Raw genomic sequence first — 24,683 nt, 5'->3', positions numbered from 1 at the left:
ATTTAAACTCAGAAAAACTGATTAATTCAATATAATCTGAAAGCACACAGTGGGGCTCCTGCAATACTGGCACAGCACAAAATCCACAAGATCCTGTTACAGCCAGACCTGGAATGGTAAGTTAGCAGAATCAACTTTTACCCCCTCTTCACAGGTCCGTAACAATATTAAGTTTGACAGTATACCCAAAACTACAGTGATATTTTGATATAGATTTTCAAGATAAATTACGGCTGAGAAATGCAAGACAAATTAGGTGGCAAAGGAATGAATTTGAACTAGCATCCACCCCTGTGGTGCTACTCATAATAACTGCAACAGAAAGAATGGGCAGCTGCTGGTGCAAACAAGTAAACATTTACCCATGTTCTGCCCATTGCTTCTGTGTACGTATTTTGGTTGAAGTAGTCATATGTAGAAATTTACAAACCACAAAAGTGGATTTATCTATCGACTGTCGGAGTCTGGTAACTATATGGTTGAGACCTACTCCATCACAGCTGAAACTGGCACTGGAACCATAGCACCGAGTGTCAGTGAAAGCATCAGCCTCAGTCAGAATGTGCGTCAAGTCTTACTCCAGAGGTCTGAGCATAATACAGGCTGACACTTCAGAGCAGTACCGAGTGCAGTGTTCTATTGGTGCAGGTGCTGCCTTTTGGATGTAACAACGTCTGCCTACTAAGGTGGACTTAAAAGATCGCATTATTATTCAAAAGTGCAGTGAGCTCATGTAGCTAATATATGACCTCGAAAAACATCACAAAATCAGGTTATTTAATGTCTTGCTGTGTAAATTGGCTGGAGCACTTTCTACATTATTCGGGTATCTACACTTCGCAGTGCCGTACAACTGTACTCCATTGGATGTGAAATGCTTTAGGACATCCAGAGGTCACGAAACGTTCTGTTTAAATGTAAATTCTTCTACACCAGTATGCTATCCTGGAAGTAGAGTTTGGACATTGGCCATGAACAGGGTCAGGCTGAAAAACCAACTATGACCCACCGATTTCACACTGTACGAACTGATGCCCAGGAAGAAGTTAATATATTCAGAAGGAAAAAATAAAACTGTCAAGAGATAAAAGTTGATGGGAGTCAAGTTTGATCTGAACTCGTTTTCAGCACATACTCGGTATTGCATGGCTTCCTTGGGCATTAACCACGAGGTCACAGAATCGATTTAGTCAGCTGCAGAGGTAGCTCACCAGAGCAAAGGGTTTGGTGTCAGGACACTTGCTTGACTGCGAGTGGGTCTGGGTAAATACCAGGAGGGGGATTGGAGCACACTATGGAGCACTCCTGCTTCTTTTGGTTCTACAGGAACATTTTCATAAAAATAAAATGACCTTCCGTTTCCTTGGCAGCACCAAGAGCCCTTTTGCCCTTTCAGTTCATGAGTGACTAAGAATCTGGACTGGGCTCTTCAACCGGCATTATGTGCCAGATTTACATGGTTAAGAGGCTGAGTGTCAATGCTAGAGGTGTAGACTGATAGAAAGTTAAGGAGCACGCAAATTTACCTGCCAGACCATCGCCTGAGCAGATTTTGCTGAGGGTGTTTCACTGATAAACGGATATGCTTGCTCCCATTTTATTTCTGAAAAACCTGCACAATGCATATCAATTTCTACCCCATGTGTTCCAACAATACCAGAGCATTTAGGAAATTAATTAGAAGGAGACGGACTACTAGAGCGACACACAGTAATCTAAATTCTTGGCCATTGTAAATCTGTAGTATTAAATTTAATAAACCACGAAACATAAAAAACATTCTGGGAAGCATGCAATCTTGCAGAATTCTCCTCTATACTTGGATCATATATTTTCTGAAGGCTCAGTATTTATAATTGTCCATGCATCCATTTTGAACAGATCAGTTACCAGCAAAGATTTTTTTTTAAATTTAGAGTATTAATTATTTTTTTCCAATTAAGGGACAATTTAGTGTGGCCAATCCACCGAACCTGCACATCTTTGGGTTGTGGGACTAAGACCCACACACACACACGGGGAGACTGTGCAAACTCCACATAGACAGTGACCCAGGGCCGGGATAGAACCCAGGTCATCAGCGCCATATGCAGCAGTGCTAACCACTGTGCCACCGTGCCACCTTCCAGCAAAGAATTTACTCACATGATAATCTTTTTTTTAAACAAACAATTTTATTGAGTTATATTTTGGCATTGTAAACAGTTACAGATAACAGAAATATGCAAACATCAACGGAAAACCAATAGTTCAATCAAACCATAATGCATATACCCGCTCCTCTCCCATCGACACTACCTGCCTATTTACCCCTCCTGCTCTACTCTAATTCCCCCTGGCTGACGTTCACTCTCCCGCAAAGAAGTCGATGAATGGTTGCCACCTTCGGGCGAACCCCAGTACAGATCCCCTCAAGGCGAACTTAATTTTTTTCATACCCAGAAAGCTGAGTCTTGGTCTCAGCTCGGTCTTCGGGGGTTTTGAGTACCTCCATGCCAGCAGTATTCGCTGCCGGGCTATCAGGGAAGCAAAGGCCAGAACATCAGCCTCTTTCTTTCCCTGGTTTTCCGAAACCCCGAAAATTGCCACCCCTGAACTCATCACCACCCTTGTTTTCAGCACCCGGGACATGACCCCCACAAATCCCTCCCAGTACCCTCTAAGCTTAGGGCATGCCCAAAACATGTGAACGTGGTTCGCTGGTCCTCCCCGCGCATCTAGCGCACTTCTCCTCTACCTCAAAGAATTTGCTCATCCAAGCTACCGTCATGTGGGCCCAGTGAACGACCTTAAACTGAATCAGACCGAGTCTGGCACATGTTGCGGTTGAGTTTACTCTACTCAGGGCTTCCGGCCACAGCCTGTCCTCCATCTCCCCGCCAAGCTCCTCCTCCCATTTGAGTTTCAGTTCCTCCACCTGGGACTCTTCCCCCTTCATGAGCACCTTGTAAATATCCGAGAGTCTACCCTCTCCTCCTTCTCCTCTAGAGACTATTCTGTCCTGGATCCCTATTGGCGGGAGACGTGGGAAGGATGGGACCCGTCTGTGTACGAAGTCCCGCATCTGTAAGTAGCTAAAGGCATTTCCCCATACCAGCCCAAATTTCTCCTCCAAATCCCCTCAGACTCGCAAAGCTCCCCTCCAGGAACATATCACCCACCCTCCTCACCCCCTCCCGCCGCCATGTCCGGAACCCTCCATCCATGTTCCCGGGGGCGAATCGATGGTTATCACATATTGGAGCCCAAACAGACGCACCCACCTCCCCCACATGCCTCCTCCACTGGCCCCATAACTGCAGGGCCGCCCCCACTACTGGGCTGGTGGGGTATCTGGCCTGCGAAAGCGGTAGGGGAGCCGTGACCAGGGCTGCCAAACTGGTGCCCCCGCACGAAGCCGCCTCCACTCGCTCCCAAATAGACCCTGTACCCATCATCCACTTCCTTATCATGGCTATGTTAGCCGCCCAGTAGTAGCTGATCAGACTTGACAACACCAATCCTCTTCTCCCCTCTAGCTTGCCCCTTACCATAAGGAATCTGCCCCCGCAGTCTGCGACTATGCCCTCCGCCTCAAATTGAACCCGCTTATTGATCATAATTACTACTGCCCGGACTTAGAATCCAAGTCCGAGTGGAAGACCTGGCTGATCCAGCCCTTCCTTAGCCTAGTCTGGTCAGACACTTTCAGACATGTCTCCTGCAACATAATTACGTCCGCCTTTAGAGCCCGCAAATGCACGAACACACACACCCTTTTAACTGGCCCATTTAGTCCCCTGACAGTCCAGGTGATCAGCCTGGTTGGGGGGGCACACCCCGCCCACGCAGGTCAGCCATAACCTTTCTTGGGGCCGCCCCCGGCCCATGCGCCGCGCCATTCTTGACTCGCCTCTTGGCCACCTCCACCCCGACCTCCTCTCCATTACCTACTTCAGATCCCCGCCCACATCAGCAGACTAACTCTTCCCCCCCCCCCCCTCCCCCTCCCCCAGCAACATCCCCCGATAACCCCATCCCTGCCATCTACTGGCTGTATTCTCTTCCCCCCCCCCCCCCCCCCCCACCTGACTCCCTTGACTAGCCAATCTGCTAGCCCGGTGACTCATCCCTCCGGCACCCACTTGTCTCACTACCATTGTTTCCCCGATCTCATCTCCCCACTCATCAGCACACCATCCCCCACTCCGACCCACTGGAGCAGTCTCACTAAGATGAGAAAGATCAAACAAGATGTAAACATCAAACAGCACCGCAAGGCTGCTCCAGGTACAACACAGTTCCAGCGGTGTACACAGAAAAGTGATAACCCACGTCCCTTTCTGAGCATTAATAAAATAACAGCGCAATAACACAGTACCCGTACATCACCCATCCGAAACAAACATAAACCATAGACATAAATGAAACAAAAACCCCCAACCAACATCTTTAATCCTCATTGCTGACCGGCCATCCTTATGTTACAATAAAGGCTCCAGCGTACCCCGAGAGGCCAACAAAAGGTACCCACCACAGCAGAAGAAAAAAAAACAGAAAAAAAGGAAAAAGACCATACGAGGGGAGGGGGGCGATGCCCCCCCCCCCCCCAACACGCAAAACCTGCCCAAAAATACACCACATGGCACCTTTGAAGCAGTAAACAGTCGACCAGCAGTCCAAGCACAGTAAGCATCCCCTCAAACGGTAACTTTCGGACCCTTGCTTGCGTCCGTGGGTCCTTTTTTCGAGACCAGCCCCATATCCCTCGTGAAGTCTATCGCTTCTTCGGGCTCGGAGAAGTAGTGATGTTGGCCCTGATGCGTGACCCAAAGAGCAGATCAAACTTCACGTGCTTTGAATAACACCTCCTTAACTTGTTTAAAGGCTGCTCACCGCCTGGCCAACTCCTGGCTTAGGTCCTGATAAATGCGAAGAACACTGTTATTCCACGTGCTGCTCTTAGCTCTCTTTGCCCACTGCAGCACCCGCTCCTTCCTCCTTCTCCACAAACCTGTGGAACCTGATCACCATCGGACCCCGGGGGGGGGAACCCCCCCAGACGCATCTGTCTCGCCTGCACTGTGTGTGCCCCCTCCAGCTCCGGCGGTCGCGGAAAGGCTTCAGCCCCCATCAGCTGCATTAACAGGTCAGCCACAAACTCTGTGGCATCAGCTCCCTCAGCCCCCTCCGGGAGGCCGACGATCCTCAGATTTTGTCTGCGAGCTCTATTTTCCAGCTCCTCTACTCTGTCCAGCAGTCTTCTCTGTCTCTCCTTCAACCCATCGACTTCTAGCGCAGCAATCATCTGCGCATCCGCCTGCTCCTCCACCGCCTCTTTTTTTCATCCTGGGCATCTAGTCTCTGGTTCAACTGATCCACTGCCTTCTGAAGTGGGTCCAAGTTATCCCGCTTCAACGACTCAAAACTGCTTTTAATCACCTGCAGCATGTTTTCCAGCGCTTGCTGGATCGCCGGGTCCGAGGTCCGCCATCTTTGCTCCCGGGTCTGTTTCCCCTGCACCTTGCCTTTGTCCCTTCCTCGCCCCTTTTCACAGCTCTGCCCACTCCTCAGCACCTCCTTGGCCGTCCTTTCAGCGCTCCACAGTCCCGCAAAACCGGGGAACCAGGTCCTCAAATCCCGCCGGAGTGAGAGCCACCGAATGTGCGGCTCACTCGCTCATCGCCACCACCGGAAGTATCACATGATAATCTTGATATATGCACTGTGCAAAGGTAATAACTATTGTAGCTAACACAAGGGGAAAAACATACTAGGAACTCTTCAGGGGAACCTTCCCTTTTCATCCAACCTGCAAACTGGGGACTGGGGTGGAAGGCAAAATACAAAGGGTTCTCTAAAAAGATGTCTATTTAAATTGATTTTGAGCTTATCTTCACTTTGGCAAGTGGACAAACTTGCCTCACTCATCTGATATGTATAGAATTAAATCTCTTCACCCTGTTCTGATGAAATGTCATTGCCTGAAACATTAATTCTGTTTTACTCTACAGAGCTATCTGACCTGCTGAATGTTTCCAGCATTTTCTGTTTTTATTGAAGATTTCCAGCGTTCACAGTATTTTCCTTCAGAATTAAATCTACTTTAGTCAACTCCTACAATAGAAAAGGAGAACACGAGGCAGAATGGAGAAAGGGTCAAATAGAAAAGACTGTTTTCTTCAATTAATTCTAACCTTAGTTCTTTTAGAATTTTAAACATTCTCATTTACCTGTGGAGAGCTTACGGTGTATATATATATATATATATGGTGTATATTTTCAATGTCTAAGGTTTGAACCGCCGTTTATAAACAGATCTCTTTCTACAATAATTTTAAAAATTCTTTGATTGGTTGCAACATCTGCCCATGCTAATCTCTGCTTTTACTGTTACAAGACAATACAGTAGTCCCCCGTTATAACGCGCCCCGCAATACCGCGGTTCGCGATATACGGCGGGGGGGTTTATGGACCCCAACTTACTTGACTCATTTTAAACTCTTTTTGAAACAGCACCTTTTTGAGCCGCTATGATTAGACCGATTAGCAGCGATGATTACCCGCGATGATTAGACCGATTAGCAGCGATTATTACCCGCGATGATTAGACCGATTAGCAGTGATGATCACTGTACTGTAGAACGATTAGCCGTGATGAGTAGCCGCGACCGATTAGCCCAGTTACACAGCCATAAAAGGGATACCTTTTCCAGTGCAGGTATCTTCGAGTTCAGTTGCTGTCGTTCAAAATGTTTAAGCGCAAGTCTTACTCAGTGAGTCAAAAGATACATTTGATAGACCGGCTTCGAAACGGGGAAACGAAGGCAAAATTATCCAGAGAGACTGGTGTACCAGAGTCAACCCTCCGTGGGTGGGTGAAAGATGAGCCCAATTTAAGAGCATATGTTGGGACAGTTTCTCAGAGTGAAGGGCTTAGCAGGAAAAAGGCAAGGAACGCTAGTGACAGTAACTTAGAGAAGGCTGTGTTCACCTGGTTTGTCCAGGAACAGTCTGCTGGCACCCCCCTATCTGGACCTATCATCAGGACTCAGGCTGAGAAGTTCCATCACCAGCTCCACCCAGAGGACAGCAATTTCGTAGCCAGCAAGGGTTGGCTCCATCGGTTCCAGAAAAGACATGGGATAGGTGCAGTTACCATCAGTGGTGAACAGAGATCCGCCGACTCAGGAGCCGCAGCAGCCTTTCCCGACATCCTCAAGAACTACATGGTGCAAGAGGAGCTGACCCCAGAGCAACTCTACAATGCAGATGAGTCAGGGCTTTACTGGAAGATACTGCCTGACAAGACCCTAGCTGTCAAGGATGATGCCCACAAGACTCTGGGGTACAAGCAAGCCAAGAACAGGCTCACCATCCTGTTTGCCAGCAATGCCACGGGAACACACAAGCTGAAGCCATTGATTGTGGGCAAATTCAAGTCTCCTAGATGCTTTCACCACACCAACATGGAGAACCTACCCATTACCTACCGGAACTCTGGCAAAGCCTGGATGACAGCTTCCTTATTTGAGGAGTGGTTCTTCAAGTTCTTCGTACCCAGTGTCAGGGACCACCTTAGAGCCCGCAACTTACCGCAGAAGGCCACACTCCTACTGGACAACTGCTCAGCCCACCCTCAGGGGGATGTTCTCAAGACCAGGGATGGGCAGATCCAAGTGCTCTATCTCCCAAAGAACACCACCAGCAAGATCTAGCCATGTGATGCTGGCATCATTCAGACCTTCAAGTCTGTGTACAAAAAGGAACTGATCCTGGAAATGATAGACTCTCCTCTCACTGTCCCAGATTACCTGAAAGCCATCACCATCAAGGATGCCTGTTATCTGGCAGGGAAGGCCTGGGGAGCTGTGACAGAGAAGACCATCGCCAACTGCTGGAACAAGGCCCTAGGAGCAGCACTCACACGACCCCAACATTACCCGGATGAAGAGGATTTCGTAGGCTTTACTGAAGCAGAGATCAGGGCAGCTGAGGAGAGGCTAGAGGACCAACTGGATGAGAACCTAACACTCCAGGATTGGGTGGACAGGTGGTCAGCAGCAGAGGACGACATGGCACCCGCAGAAACATTCACAGAGGAGGAGATCATCGACCAGGTCACCCAAGAGAAGGCAGAAGAAGAAGAACCCCAGCCCACAGTGGCAAAGAGCCACTCGGATGCCATCACGCACCTGAAGTGGCTCATAGCATACACAGAGCAGCAAGACTTCGACCCGATATACATCCTGCACCTGAAGAACCTCCAGAGACAAGCACAAGTCAAGATGAGGAAGGGGATGTGCCAGAGGAAACTCTCAGACTTTTTAAAAATGATTTTTAAAAATATGCTTGTAAGTACAATTTTAAGTATATTATTGTATGTATACTGTATATTATTGTATATATTTTAATAAATTTAAAACTTGATTTAAGACTTGAACGAACTTTGCTGTTTCTTATTTAAAACGCCCTTCCATTCAGCAATGTTCAGCACAGTCAGCGATGTTTCCTCTCGTTCATTCATTTCGATATCCGCCATCTTGGATATCCGCGGCTCGGTTACAACGCTGTCTTGGACCCGAACACCCGCGTTATAACGGGGGACTACTGTAATATCAAACTGCTTGCCATGCCTTGAATGAACAATCTGCTTTTTGTATGAGAATGGCTCATAACTAAAGCAATCATAGAAAACTTGATAAGCTGCTAAGCAGCTGTAAGGTGGACGTGGAATGATTAGAAGGGTTGGGTGGAAAACACCATATCAAAATTGAGGCAAGGACATGAATGGCAAATGGGCAATGAAATGCTATCCCGGCCGTGAGGTTTGCTAATGTGGTTCAGGAACATTTAACTGGTATGGCAGGGGGTTGGGAACCGGAGCAGCAGGCCAGCAAGTGTAGAGACTGGGAAAAAGCTTGAGACTAAGACAAATATAGCTAAGAGGGAGAGCAAGCAGGGGGAGGTCACTGAACTCAGTGGGTTTGGAGGTCTGGAGTGCGTTTGCTTCAATGCAAGCATAACAGGCAAGACGAATGAACTTGGAGCCTGGACTAATATGGGGAATGATATTGTTTCTATAATGGAGACATTGTTAAAGGGGGGACAGGACTGGCAGCTTAATGTTCCAGGATATCAATGTTTTAGATGAGACCGAGGGGTTGGAAGACAATGTGGGGGAATTGCATTATTGGTTAGGGAACATATCACAGCTGTGATGAGGGAGGACAACTTGGAGGGCTCCTGCAGTGGGGAATTATGGGCTCACAAATAGGAAGGGTGAAATCACAATGTTGGAGTTCTACTATAGGCCACGCAACAGCCAGGGGGATACACAGGAGAGAAATATAGTCAGATTCTGGAAAGATGTGAAAATGGCAGGGTCGTTCTGGAGGGTGATATTAATTTACCCCATATTGATTGCGGCTCCCTTAGTGTCAGGGATTCGGATGGAGCGCAATGATAGGTGTATCCAGGAAGGTTTTTAAAAACATTACGTTAATAAGGACAGGGCCTTACTGGACCAGGTATTGGGGAATTAGCCCACCCAGATGACTAAAGTTTCAGTCAGGGAAAATTTTGGAAATAGTGATCATAATTCTGTACGTTTTCGAATACTCATGGATAAGGACAAGAATGGTCCTCGAGTAAGGGTGCTGACAAGAGTGGTCCTCGAGTAATGGTGCTGAATTGGGGAAAGTCAATTATAACAGTTCCATGAAAGTGGCAATGCAGGAGGATAAGGTGGTCAAGAAGCCATATAGCATGCTATCCTTCATTGGTCAGGGCTTTGAGTACAAGAGTTGGCAGGGCAGGTTACAGTTGTATAAAACTTTAGTTAGGCCACATTTGGAATATTCGCAACACTACCAGAAGGACATGGATGCTTTGGAGAGAGTGCAAACCCGACCTAATCTTTTTGGACACGAAGGGCAATTTAGCACGGCCAATCCACCTAACCTACACATCTTTGTACTTTGCGAGGAAACCCGAACACCTGGAGGAAACCCACGCAGATGGGAGAACATGCAGACTCCGCACAGACCTGAACAGAATCGAACCTGGGACACTAGAGCAGTGAAGCAACAGTGCTAACCATTATGCTACCGTGCCACCCTTACTTTTCTGATTCATCCCTTGAGCAGCCTTTCAAGAAATAATTTTGGAATTACAATGAAAGATCTTGATTGAAAACTTGGTAAATCAATTAATGATAGAAATATTAACAATAGACTTCCGGTTGCGGCCATGCGGAGCTAAGCCGCACGTTCGGCAGCTCCCGCTACTTAAGGACTTTTGGGTCGATTTGAGGGCCCCAAACGGCGCTGTTTCGACGAATCCCGGTGGGGGAAGGTGTCTAGAGGAGCATTCCCCATAATTTATGGTGCTCACCCGGAATGGGGCAAGGGAAAAAGCTGCAGCAGCTCCCCAAGAAAAGCGGGGGAAGGAGGACAAAATGGCGGCCGGCGGAACACCCGAGGACTGGTGGAAGTGGGTGCAGAAACAGCAGGCCTCTCTTCTGCGCTGTTTTGCGGAGCTGAAGGCTGAGCTGCTGGACTCCCTGAATGAGACTACCAACATTCTGCTTGGGACCCAGGCGGCCCAGGAGGCGTCCATTCGGGAGTTGCAGCAGCAGCATGCCGCTGAGAGGGAGGAGGAGGCCGTGGTCCTCGTGGGGAAAGTGGAGTTGCACGAGGCACTTCACAAAAAGTGGCAAGACCGCTTGGAGGAGCTGGACGTTTGCACGAGGCGAAAGAATTTGAGGATCCTGGGCCTGGCGGAGGGGCTGGAGGGGTCGGATCTCCCGGCGTATGTGACCACGATGTTGAGCTCGTTGATGGGGGCGGGGTCCTTCCATTTGCCCCTGGATCTTGAGGGAGCTCACAGAGTGCTGGCCAGGTGGCCTAAGGCAAATGAGCCCCCGAGGGCGGTGCTGGCGCGGTTCCATCGATTCAGCGACCGGGAGTGTGTGCTGCGCTGGGCCAAGAAAGAGAGGAGCAGCAAGTGGGAGAATTCGGTAGTGAGAATCTACCAGGACTGGAGTGCGGAGGTGGCTAAGCGGCGGGCCGGGTTCAACCGGACGAAGGCGGTGCTGCATGCCAAGCAGGTCAGATTTGGAATGCTGCAGCCTGCGCGCCTGTGGGTGACATACAAGGACCGGCACCACTACTTTGAGTCCCCGGAGGCGTGGGCCTTTGTACAGGCGGAGAAGCTGGACTCGAACTAGGGTCTGGAGACACACTATGGCCGTTGCTGTTTTCGCTGTTGCTGTTCTTCAACTTTGACGTGTGTTTTTTATGCTGGTTTTCTTTTTGCTCTGTTTCCGGGTGGGTCTGTCTGTTGGGTATGGATGTGGGGTATGTGGGGAATGTTGGGGGTTTGTATTTTATATGTTCGCTTCTGTACGGGGCTGGGGGTTGGGGTGAAACTGGATTTTGGGGACCTGCGTCAGAAGGGTGGGGTGTGGAAGTGCGAAAGCGCGGGCTCTCCTCTGGTTTCCCGCGCCGTGGGGCAGGTGGAGCTGGCGGTAAGGGCGTGGCTTCTACTGGTTTTCTTTCCCGCGCTGAAGCGGTGCCAAGAAGGTGTGGCAAGAGGGGGATGACCCCATGCCGGGAGGGGATGGGTTTTGGCAGGAGCTGCCAGGGTCAGCAGAAGTCAGCTGACTCACGGAAGTACCATGGAGGGGCAGTCGATAAGCTATGGCTAGCCGGCGGGGGAGGGGGGCGGGTTGCCCTCTGATCCGGCTGATTACCTGGAACATGAGGGGGCTGAATGGGCCGGTTAAGAGAACTAGGGTATTTTCTCATCTGAAGGGGTTGAAGGCGGACGTGGCTATGCTCCAGGAGACCCACTTGAAGGTGGCGGACCAGGTTCGTCTGAGGAAGGGGTGGGTGGGGCAGGATTTTCACTCAGGATTGGACGCGAAGAACCGGGGGTGCCGATTCTGGTGGGGAAGAGGGTGGCGTTCGAGGCGGCGGAGGTGGTGTCGGACAAGGAGGGCAGATATATTATGGTGAAGGGTAGGCTGCAGGGAGAGAAGGTGGTGCTGGTTAATGTATATGCCCCGAATTGGGATGATGCTGGCTTCATGAGGCACTTGTTGGGCCGCATTCCGGACCCGGAGGCAGGGGGCCTGATCATGGGGGGAGACTTTAACACAGTGCTGGATCCCCCACTGGACCGGTCCAGTTCAAGGACGGGTAGGAGACCGGCGGCGGCCAAAGTACTGAGGGGATTCATGGACCAGATGGGAGGGGTGGATCCCTGGAGGTTTGGGAGACCAAGAGCGCGGGAGTATTCCTTTTTCTCTCACGTCCATAGGGTTTATTCCCGGATAGATTTTTTCGTCCTGAGCAGGGGATTGATCCCGAGGGTGCAGGGTGTCGAGTATTCGGCCATAGCGATTTCAGACCATGCTCCGCACTGGGTTGATCTGGAGATGGGGGAGGCGCGGGACCAGCACCCGCTCTGGGGATGCTGGCTGATGAGGTGTGTAGGAGGGTCCGGAGAAGTATTGAGGGGTATCTTGATACCAATGACACGGGGGAGGTCCGGGTGGGGATGGTCTGGGAGGCTCTGAAAGCAGTGATCCGGGGGGAGCTGATCTCCATCCGGGCCCATAGGGAAAAGAGGGAGAGACTGGTGGGCGAGCTCCTGGATGTGGACAAGAGATACGCGGAGGCACCGGAGGGGGGGCTGCTGGGGGAACGGCGTAGTTTGCAGGCCAAATTTGACTTGTTGACCACCAGAAAGGCAGAGACAGAGTGGAGGAGGGCGCAGGGCACAGTATATGACTATGGGGAGAAGGCGAGCAGGGTGTTGGCGCATCAGCTCCGTAGGCGAGAAACGGCTAGGGAAATTGGTGGAGTGACGGATGGGGGTGGGAATGTAGTGCAGAAGGGGACCGAAGTAAATGGAGTCTTTAGGGACCTACAAGGAACTGTACCGGTCGGAACCTCCAATGGGGAGATGGAGAGCTTCATGAACAGGCTATGTTTTCCAAGGGTTCAAGAGGAGCTGGTAGAGGGGCTGGGGACGCCAATAGAGTTGGAGGAGCTAATCAGGGGGATTGGACAAATGCAGTCAGGTAAGGCCCCGGGGCCGGACGGGTTCCCGGTGGAATTTTATAAAAAGTATGCGGATCTGGTGGGCCCCCTGTTGGTGCGAGCCTTCAATGAGGCATGGGGGGGGGGGGCTTTGCCCTCAACGATGTCGCGGGCACTGATCTCTCTGATTCTAAAGGGGACAAGGACCCCTTGCAGTGTGGATCATACAGGCCTATCTCGCTCCTCAATGTTGACGCTAAGTTGGTGGCGAAGATCCTGGCCACCAGGATAGAGGATTGTGTGCCAGGGGTGATACACGAAGATCAGACAGGATTTGTCAAGGGACGGCAGCTCAACGCGAATGTGCGGAGACTGCTAAATGTCATCATGATGCCGGCAGTGGAGGGGGAGGCGGAGATAGTGGTGGCGCTGGACGCAGAGAAAGCGTTTGATAGAGTTGAGTGGGGGTACCTGTGGGAGGTGCTGGAGCGGTTCGGATTTGGGGAGGGATTCATCAAATGGGTGAGGCTGCTCTACGCGGCTCCAATGGAGAGTGTAGTTACAAATGGAAGGAGATCGGAGTACTTTAGGCTCTACCATGGGACCAGGCAGGGGTGCCCCCTGTCCCCCTTGCTCTTTGCACTGGCGATTGAACTCCCCGTCAGGGAGATGGGGGGGTCTGGTGCGGGGTGGGGAGGAACATCGGGTATCGCTGTATGCGGACGACCTGCTGTTGTATGTGGCGGACCCAGAAGGGGGAATGCCGGGGGTGATGGAGCTGTTAGCGGAATTTGGGGGCTTCTCGGGCTATAAGTTAAATTTAGGCAAGAGCGAGGTATTTGTAGTACACCCGGGAGATCAGGAGGAGGGAATTGGGAGGCTCCCGTTTAAGAGGGCAGTGAAGAGTTTCAGATACCTGGGGGTGCAGGTGGCCAGGAGTTGGGGGACTCTCCATAAGCTTAATTTTACCAGGCTGGTGGAGCAGATGGAAGAGGAATTTAAAAGGTAGGACATGGTGCCGCTATCGTTGGCGGGTAGAGTACAGTCCGTCAAAATGACGGTTCTCCCAAGGTTCTTGTTCCTCTTCTAGTGTATGCCCATCTTTATCCCTAGGGCCTTTTTTAGAAGGGTGACCAGCAGCATCATGAGCTTTGTTTGGGCGCATGGGACCCCGAGGCCCGAGGGTGAGGAGGGTCTTCTTGGAGCGGGGTAGAGATGGGGGGGGGGGGCTGGCGTTACCCAATCTCTCGGGGTACTACTGGGCGGCCAATGTGTCGATGGTGCGCAAGTGGGTGATGGAGGGGGAGGGGGCAGCATGGAAAGGGATGGAGAGGGCGTCCTGTGGAGATACAAGCCTGGGGGCCCTGGTAACGACGCCGTGGCTGCTCCCTCCCACGAGGTATACCACGAGTCCGGTGGTGGCGGCTACCCTCAAGATTTGGGGGCAGTGGAGGCGACATAGGGGAGAAGTGGGGGGGCTCGATGGAGGCTCCGTTAAGGGGGAACCATAGGTTCGTCTCGGGGAACATTGATGGGGGATTCCAGGGTTGGCACAGAGCGGGCATCAGACAGCTGAGGGACCTGTTTATCGATGGGAGGTTTGCAAGCCTGGGGGAGTTGGAGGAGAAATTCGGGCTCCCCCGGGGAACACGTTCAGGTATCTGCAGGTAAAGGCATTTGCTAGACGGCAGGTGGAGGGATTCCCTTCGCTTCCCGCGAGGGGGGTGAGTGACAGGGTGCTTTCGGGGGTCTGGGTCGGAGAGGGGAAGATATCTGATATCTACAAGGTTATGCAGGAGGTGGAGGAGGCGTCAGTAGAGGAGCTGAAAACTAAGTGGGAGGGGGAACTGGGGGAACAGATCGAAGACGGGACATGGGCTGATGCCCTGAAGAGGATTAATTCTTCCTCCTCGTGTACGCGGCTTAGTCTCATCCAATTCAAGGTGCTGCACCGGGCCCACATGACTAGGACGAGGATGAGTAGGTTCTTTGGGGGTGAAGACAGGTGTGTCAGGTGCTCGGGGAGTCCAGCGAACCATGCCCATATGTTCTGGGCATGCCCGGCACTGGAGGAGTTCTGGAAGGGGGTGGCGTGGACAGTGTCAAGGGTGGTGGGATCCAGGGTCAAGCCAGGATGGGGACTCGCGATTTTTGGGGTTGGGGTAGAGCCGGGAGTGCAGGAGGCGAAAGAGGCCGGTGTGCTGGCCTTTGCGTCCCTAGTAGCCCGGCGATGGATTTTGCTACAATGGAAGGATGCGAGGCCCCCAAGCGTGGAGACCTGGATCAATGACATGGCGGGTTTTATTAAGCTAGAGAAGGTCAAATTCGCCCTGAGAGGATCGGTACAAGGGTTCTTTAGGCGGTGGCAGCCTTTCCTCGACTTTCTGGCTCAACGATAGGGTACTGGGACAGTAGCAGCAGCAACCCAGGGGGGAGGGGGGGACGATGACTATGTTTGTTTATTTAATTTAAATTTATTTTTAAGTTCTCTTGTTGGGGTTGGGGGGGGTGGGATACATGCGTTGATACAGTCTGGGGGGGTGTTACAGTTGTTATGGGTTATTTTGTTGCATTTCATTGTTGTTATATTTTATATTTTCTGTAAAAAATTCCAATAAAAATTATTTTTAAATAAAATATTAACAATAAGTATAAACTCACTTAGAATAGCATTCAAATAGACATCTGTAGAGAAGGTGCTAAATTTGTGCATATGTACCTCGAGTATCTTTACCATAAAAGTTCAATTCCATGAACAAGTAAGGCCTACGAATGTCATCGAGAATTACAAAGTCTGCAATATATGATCACTGGGGCAGAATGACATTGGGACTGAGAAGAAATATTGTGGAGTTCAAGGTTCTCAACCCAATTTGTTGAATTAGCATCTGATTAACCATGCAAGTTACACAATACCAAATGCAGTAAAAAAGCACACCAACAGCATCAACTTTCTGAGCTACTTAACAGATCTTTTGGTTTCATCAGGCTCTTTGGTGATATCAAGTTGACCTCTTGCCAACAGTTTTCCAGTAAAATGGTTTTATTACAGCTTTCAGGGGCAAAAACTGTATTATACCACTTTTGCACGAAGCATTATTAGTCATTGCTTTCACCTGCTCGCCCACTATTTCCAACCTCGGGGGGGGGGTGTTGCCCTTTCAGTGTGATTCATAATTCACAAATACGATCATGAATGCTTAAAATATCATGCAAGAGTAATAACTATGTAATTACAAGTTGGCATAAAATTATCAAAAAAAAGGAAGAGATTACAGAGCGTGTTTAATGTGGCTTGGCTGAGTGACACTAAATCAAAGAATATAGCTTGGATGTGGTCAACATTCAATATAAAAATGAACACATGTGTAAAATGAAGACGATTAGTAGCATGATGACATGATATCAAGTAAAGAAATTATATGGAGAATTATGGAAGAATTGAACAAGTTAACTTACTTTTGCGGGCCACAGCCGACCTTGCCAATTGCAAAAGATAAATTCATCCAGATCAGTCATGGTTTATGGCAGTGTACACTCAGGCAGTAAAACATCTATATACTGAAAATAAAAAAGTTGTAAATGTAATCGTTGTAGTGTCATAGAATTTTACAGCAAAGAAAGAGGGCCTCCTGCCCAACATGTATGTGTCAGCCAGCAAGCACCCATATTCTAATCCCGTTTTTCAGCACTTGGTCTGCAGCCTTGGATGCTGTGACATTTCAAGTGCTTGTTTTATAATAATAATCTTTATTGTCACAAGTAGGCTTACATTAACACTGCAATGAAGTTACTGTGAAAATCCCCTAGTCGCCACATTCCGGCATCTGTTCGGGTACACAAAGGGAGAATTCAGTCTGTCCAAATTACCCAACAGCACATCTTTGGGGACTTGTGGGAGGAAACCGGAGCACCCGGAGGAAACACCCAGAAGAAACCACGCAGACACAACTCCGTACAGGCAGTGACCCAAGCCAGGAATTCGAAACTGGGCCCTGGAGCTGTGAAGCAATGGTGCTAACCAATGTGCCACCCACGATGCTTCTTAAATGCTGCGAGGGTTCCCGGCTTCATCACCCTTGCCTGGCGTAGCAGGGGGGACCTGCTGGAATTCTTAACGCTTGAAAAGGTCAAATTTGAACTGAGGGGAAGGATGGAGGGGTTCTACAATTCATGGGCGTTATTCATTATGCACTTCCAAGAATTGGATCACATTGAACATTAGGGGGAGAGGGACTATATGTGTTAATGGTGACTATGGGTGATTCCTTTTTGTCATTTGTTTATGTTAACATGCGGGCCAATGTCTGGGGTTTGGTGGGAGGATGGGATCGTTGTTATTGATATGGGGATTTCCATTACATTCGTTACTGATTATTGGTTATTGTTGAGTGTAAATTTGGGAGAAAATGTGAAAAAGGAGAATAAAAAATATTTTAAAAAAAATTAATGTTACTTGTCTCATCAGCCCACGATTATACAAACCTTGCTGCTTGCAGGCTCAGACTACTTTATTATCTAAGAATTGACTTCCGGTGACAGTAGTGCTGAACAGTCGCATATCAGTTTGCTTGCCTCCAGAAAACAGCAAAATAGGCATTTTTAGACAAATTTAGCCCAGAACATCAGACTCATTCATCCCCTCACCCACAAAGACAACAGAGAGGAAAATAATGCCAGAAAGCAGCAGCTCGAGAGGCTGCAGGGAAACCAGAAACTGCAGCAAAGGACAGCATCAGTGAGCAAACGGTCAGCGGACTCATGAGGCAAGAGGTCCCCTGCCTACAAGGTCCGCAGATAGGGAGAAGAGGGCGGCTCGGCAGCAACTGATTGACTCCATACTGGATGTTGCCAGATTGCACTTCGAGTCCCCAACTGTAGAGCTTATGGTGGAGAGGAAAATGCTACAAATAGACTTAACCTGCTGTCCACCAGGAAAGCAGTGCACCAACTCCGCCAGGTGTGACCTTTTATGAGCATGGGGATAACCAGCTGATAAAGCAGGCAGCCACGAGGGAAAAAGCCCAGGTAAAGGACAGCAGAGGCAGACTTGTAGTTGAAAAGCAATGAGGGTAAGAGGGCCAATCCATGGGTTACAAAGGAAATTAGAAATAGTATCCTATACAAGGAAGAAGCATACAGATTGGCCAAGATAAATAATAGGTCTGAGGGTTGGGAGCAGTTTAGAATTCAGCAAAGAAGGACAAAGGGGTTGATTAAGAAGGGGAAAGTACAATACGAAAGGAAGCTTGCAGGGAACATAAAGACTGACACTAAGAGTTCCTACAGATGTGTGAAGAGAATGAGATTGGTAAAGAGAAATGTAAGCCCCCTACAGACAGAAACAGGGGAATGCATAATAAGGGACAATGAAATGGCTGAGCAATTGAATACATACTTTGGTTCTGTCTTCACAATTGAAGACACAAATCAGATCCCAGAAATGTTGGAGAATGAAAGGGATAGTGAGAGGAAAGAACAGAGGGAGATCAACATTAGTAGGTAATGGTGCTGGGAAAATTGATGGGATTGAAGGCGGATAAATCCCCAGGGCCTGAGAATCTGCATCCCGAGTGCTTAAAGAGGTGGCTCTGGAAATAGTGGTTGCATTGGTGGTCATCTTCCGGGATTCTACAGACTCTGGAACTGTCCCTGTAGATTGGAGAGTAGCTCACGTCACTCTGATATTCAAAAAGGGAGGCGGAGAGAAAGCAGGGAATTATAGACCAGTAAGCCTAACATCGGTAGTGGGGGAAATGCTTGAATTCATTATCAAGGACTTTATAGCAGAACATTTTGAAAGCAGTGGCAGGATCAGTCAGAGTCAGCATGGATTTACGAAGGGAAAATCATGCTTGACAAATCTGTTGGAATTCTTTGAAGAGGTGACTAGTACAGTCGACAAGGGGGAGCCAGTCGATGTGGTATATTTGGACTTTCAGAAGGCCTTTGACAAAGTCCCGCATAAAAGATTATTGTGCAAAATTGAAGCGCATGGGATTGGGGGAAATGTATTGAGGTGGATAGAAAACTGGTTGGCAGAGAGGAAACAAAGAGTAGGGATTAATGGGTTATTTTCAAATTGGCAGGCAGTAAATAGCTGGGTACCACAGGGATCGGTGATGGGACCCCAGCTATTCACAATATATATGAATGATTTGGATGAGTGAACAAAATGTAACATCTCAGTTTGCAGATGATACCAAATTAGGTGAGAGGGTGAATTGTGACGAGGATGCAGGGATCCTACAGTATGATCTGCACAGGTTGGGCGAGTGGGCAAATCAATGGCAGATGCAGAATTTGGATAAGTGTGAGGTTATTCACTTTGGAAGCAAAAACAAGGCGGCAGATTACGACCTGAATGGTTGTAAATTGGGAGAGGGACGTGTGCAGCGGGACCTGGGTGTCCTTGGCACCATTCGCTGAAGGTAAGTATGCAGGTGCAGCACGGTAATGAAGGCTTATGGTATGTTGGCCTTCATTGCAAGAGGTTTCGAGTATAGAATCAGGGATATGTTGCTGCAATTGCTGCCTTGGTGAGGCCACACTTGGGAGTATTGTGCGCAGTTTTAGTCTCCTTCTCTGAGAAAGGATATTCTTGCTCTCGAGGGAGTGCAGCAAAGGTTTACCAGACTGATTCAAGGGATGGTGGGACTGTCATGCGAGGAGAGATTGACTAGGTTTGGATTGTTCTCGCTGGAGTTCAGAAGAATGAGAGGGGATCTCATAGAGGGTTATAAAATTCTAACAGGACTAAACAGGGTAGATGCAGGGAAGATGTTGCCAATGATAGGTGTGTCCAGAACCAGGGGTCACAGTCTGAGGATTCAAGGTAAACCATTTTGGACAGAGATAAGGAGACATTTCTTCACACAGAATGGTGAGCCTCTGGAATTCATTACCACAGGAAGTAGTTGATGCTAAAACTTTGAATATATTCATCGGGCGGCTGGATATAGTACTTGGGGAGAATGGGATCAAAGGCTATGGGGAGAAAGCAGGATTAGGCTATTGAGTTGGATGATCAGCCATGATCGTGATGAATGGCGGAGCAGGCTCGAAGGGCCAAAAGGCCTCCTCCTGCTCCCATCTTCTATGTATCTATGTATGTATCTATGAACCAAAGGTCAAGTATCATTCAAGACATTCTACCGGGGGATGTACACCTCCGAGCCCCCCCCCCCCCCCCCCCCCGACGAGGACCCGGGGATGAAACGGTTCTTTGACAGACTGGACATGCCAGGCGTGGGGCGACAGACAGAGGGAACTGGAAGTACCACTAGGACTGGGATAGCTCATGGACAGCATCAACTCCATGTTGGTGAGGAAGGTGTCGGAACGGATCGGGTTCCTCTGCAGACTTCTACAAAAGATTTGCGCTGACACTCGCCCTGACCTATAGGAGATGTTCGCAGGCTGACTAGTAATAATAATCTTTATTAATGTCACAAATAGGTTTACATTAACTCTGCAATGAAGTTACTATGAAAATCCCCTAGTCGCCACACTCCACCACCTATTCGGGTAATTGAGGGAGAATTCAGAATGTCCTAATTCACCAAACGAGCATGTCTTTCGGGACCTGTGGGGGGAAAAACAGAGCACCCAGGAGGAACCCATGCAGACATTGGAGGGGCACGTGGTCTCCAACGCTAGTCCAGGCCACCATATTGCTGGTGGACAAAAGACAAAGATCCAGCAGAGTGCGGATCATATAGACCCATTTGGCTGCTCAATGTGGACGTGAAATTACTCGCAAAACTCCTGGCCAACAGACTGGAAAAATGTGTACTAGAGATGGTCGCAGAAGACCAGACAGCCTTTGTTAAGGGTAGACAGCTAACTGCGAACATCAGCCGACTGCTGAATGTGATAATGACCCAATGATCACCATCCAGGTAGAGAACACCACAGGCGATCGGCTCTCTGGACGCAGAAAAGGCCTTTGACAGAGTTGAGTGGAATTACCTCATTGAGGTACCAGAGCAGTACGGGCTGGGACAGGGTTCTCCTCATGGGTGAATCTCCTGTACGATGCCCCCAAGGCGAGTATACGGATCAACACCACCAACTTGGAATACTTCCAGCTGCACTGAGGCACAAGGCAAGGATGCTCTTGTTCACGCTGGCAATTGAGCCGCTGGCGATCGCCCTGCAAGAGGTTGGAAAGGAATCCGAAGAGGAGGCAGAGAGCACAGAGTCTCACTCTATGTGGATGATCTGCTCCTCTACATCTTCAACTCGTAGAACGGCACTAAAGAAATCATGAAGCTCCTGGACGAGTTTGGAGCCTTTTCAGGCTACAAACTCAACTTGAGCAAGAGCGAAGTAATCCCAGTTAACCCAGGAGGGGCAAAGCAAATTCCGCTACCTGTGGATCCAGATCGTCCATGACTTGACATGGATCCCCAAATGGAACCGGACCAGTCTGGCGGAGGAAGTAAAAAAGGACATAATAAGATAGGATGCACTCAAGCTTTCCGTGGAGGGGAGGGTGCGGTCCAGAAAATAAGGTGGGGTCTCTGGAGCGAAGCACTGAACAGGGCCTAACTCTAGCTCCTCCTGTGCAAGACTAAACCTCATGCAGCTAAAAGTGGAGCACAGGACACACTTCACAAGAACTTGGATGAGCAGGTTCTTCCCGAAGATGGGAGGGCAAATGTGAACAGTGCCTGGGAGTCCCGGCCAATCACGCCCACATATTCTGGGCTTGCCCCAGACTTCTTGGGTTTTGAACAGCCTTCTTTGAGGCGGTGTCAAAGGTTGTGGGGTGAGGGTGGAGCCGTACCCAGTCTTTGGGGTATCAGACCAGCCAGAACTACTTATGGGGAAAGAGGGCTGGTGCCCTTACCTCCCCAATAGCCCGCCGGAGAATCCTACTCGGCTGGTGATCAGCAGCACCAGCCCCACAGCTGCAAACTAGCTGGCAAATCTGTCATAATTTCTCCACCTGGAGAAGATTAAGTTCACCATCAGAGGGGGGCTTTCACAAAACATGGAGGCCATTCACTAACTTGTTCCAAGACCTGTTCGAAGCCAACAGCAAGAGTGGGGAAGGGTGAGCGGGGGGAGAAAAGGGATGCACCATACCAACGGGATCACAGGGAGCAGAAAGAAACAGGAGAGGGGGGGGGGGTTGCAGAAAGCAGCCAACACAAAGGCCAGAGGATCTAACAGAAGACCAGAAAAAAGGAGAACCCTCAAAGGCAGGCCGACAACTGGATAGTGAGAGTGGGGAACTGGGACTGGTTTAGCACACAGCTAAATCGCTGGCTTTGAAAGCAGACCAGGGCAGGCCAGCAGCACGGTTCAATTCCCATACCAGCCTCCCCAAACAGGCGCCGGAATGTGGCGACTAGAGGCTTTTCACAGTAACTTCATTTGAAGCCTACTTGTGACAATAAGCGATTTTCATTTCATTTCGAGAAGGAGAGGCCAAGCGACAATAACAATATAAAAGTTGTATCGCTGGATACTGGGAGGTATAAAGTACAGAGAAACCTCAGAATGTATGCCCACAGACCTCTAAAGTTAGGCCGGGTAGATAAACTTGTCAAGACATTGGAGACACTTGCCTTCAGTGGCTGAGACACAGACATGAAAGCAAGGAGATTATACCACAACTGTAAAACCACTTTTTAAGCACGGAGTATGCATGCAGTTCTTGTCACCGCATTACAGACAAATGTATAGAGTATAAAAGGTTTATGCGAATGTTGTTAGGACTGAAGATCTTTAGCTAAGAGGAAAGACTAGAAACACTCAGGAAGCTGAGCGGTTAAGTACTTGGACATTAATTTGAAATGTTATAAACATGCAAGACAGTGGAGCAAGAATTGGAAAGGGGAATTAGACTGTATAGATATTTTGTGATTGGCACATGATTCATAGAATTTTAGGAGGCCATTCAGCCCATCGTGTCTGCACAGGCCCTTGGAAAGAGCACCCTACCTAAGCCCGCTGGATTACCACAGAGAGCTATACAGCCGGCTTGTAATGCAGAACAATGCCAGCAGCACGGGTTAAATTCCCATACCGGCCTTGCCAAACAGGCGCCGGAATGTGTCGACTAGGGGCTTTTTACAATAACTTCATTGAAGCCTACTTGTGACAATAAGCGATTATTATTACTCCCGCCCTATCCCCGTAAGCCACCAACCCCACCCAACCTTTTTTAACACCAAGGGCAATTTAGCATGGCCAATCCACCAGGGATTGGGTGACTTTAAAAAAAATAATAAAAGACTTGAAATATTATTAGTGTCCCTTCTTCAAACTGCTGCCACTATTTTTTGCCAAAAGTCTGGTTACAATGATTTTCACAGGAAACACCTCCAACTGCTCGATTAGTGGCAGTGAGTTTTTACAAATTAATTGCAGAGAATTGCTTGGGAGAGTAAGTTATTTGAGAGGTAGGGTTAGTGAAATGGATTTGCTGGAGGAAAGCGGACACAGTCCAAGTGCAGAGGATCAGGCCACTCAACTAACCAAAGGTTTTGCGGTTCTGGCAGCAACCAGACAGAGGTTCGCACCGCCCACTGGGATGGCAGATTCTAACTTCAAACCAGTCACTCGGAGAACCCTCGCGTGCCCTTTGAAAACATCCCAATGGACCGACAAGCAATTTATTTTACAACAGCACATGGGGCGGGTATTTTCCATCGTGTGCGGCTTTGACAGGGACGGGGTGAAAAGCAGCCGGTGGGTGCGGATATTTTTCTACACAGAGATCAAACGAGCACAACAGACGGCCGCCCCCTCCCCCTCAACAGACGGCCGCCCCCTCCCCCTCAACAGACGGCCGCCCCCTCCCCCTCAACAGACGGCCGCCCCCTCCCCCTCAACAGACGGCCGCCCCCTCCCCCTCAACAGACGGCCGCCCCCTCCCCCTCAACAGACGGCCGCCCCCTCCCCCTCAACAGACGGCCGCCCCCTCCCCCTCAACAGACGGCCGCCCCCTCCCCCTCAACAGACGGCCGCCCCCTCCCCCTCAACAGACGGCCAGCCCCCTCCCCCTCAACAGACGGCCGCCCCCTCCCCCTCAACAGACGGCCGCCCCCTCCCCCTCAACAGACGGCCGCCCCCTCCCCCTCAACAGACGGCCACCCCCTCCCCCTCAACAGACGGCCACCCCCTCCCCTCAACAGACGGCCACCCCCTCCCCCTCAACAGACGGCCACCCCCTCCCCCTCAACAGACGGCCACCCCCTCCCCCTCAACAGACGGCCACCCCCTCCCCCTCAACAGACGGCCACCCCCTCCCCCTCAACAGACGGCCACCCCCTCCCCCTCAACAGACGGCCACCCCCTCCCCCTCAACAGACGGCCACCCCCTCCCCCTCAACAGACGGCCACCCCCTCCCCCTCAACAGACGGCCACCCCCTCCCCCTCAACAGACGGCCACCCCTCCCCCTCAACAGACGGCCACCCCCTCCCCCTCAACAGACGGCCACCCCCTCCCCCTCAACAGACGGCCACCCCCTCCCCCTCAACAGACGGCCACCCCCTCCCCCTCAACAGACGGCCACCCCCTCCCCCTCAACAGACGGCCACCCCCTCCCCCTCAACAGACGGCCACCCCCTCCCCCTCAACAGACGGCCACCCCCTCCCCCTCAACAGACGGCCACCCCCTCCCCCTCAACAGACGGCC

General features: G+C 50.1%; 1 protein-coding gene across 7 annotated transcripts in view; it reads right to left on the bottom strand.

Annotated features, from left to right (window-relative positions):
- Window positions 1–24,683, bottom strand: part of LOC119952904 (PWWP domain-containing DNA repair factor 3A-like) — a 78,337-nt gene that overhangs the window by 53,061 nt on the left and 593 nt on the right. For all 7 annotated transcript variants that reach the window (XM_038776521.1, XM_038776520.1, XM_038776525.1 and 4 more), the window contains one exon: window positions 16,488–16,589. In XM_038776521.1, coding sequence (XP_038632449.1) covers window positions 16,488–16,547 — 60 coding nt within the window. In that variant the 5' untranslated portion in view covers window positions 16,548–16,589. Of the gene's footprint in view, window positions 1–16,487; window positions 16,590–24,683 lie in introns of those variants that run through there.

This window comes from Scyliorhinus canicula, chromosome 18 (assembly GCF_902713615.1).
Source record: "Scyliorhinus canicula chromosome 18, sScyCan1.1, whole genome shotgun sequence".
In the NCBI taxonomy this organism is placed as follows: Eukaryota; Metazoa; Chordata; class Chondrichthyes; order Carcharhiniformes; family Scyliorhinidae; genus Scyliorhinus; species Scyliorhinus canicula.
Note: the sequence above shows the minus strand (reverse complement) of the source record. Positions and strands in the feature narration are given on the sequence as shown.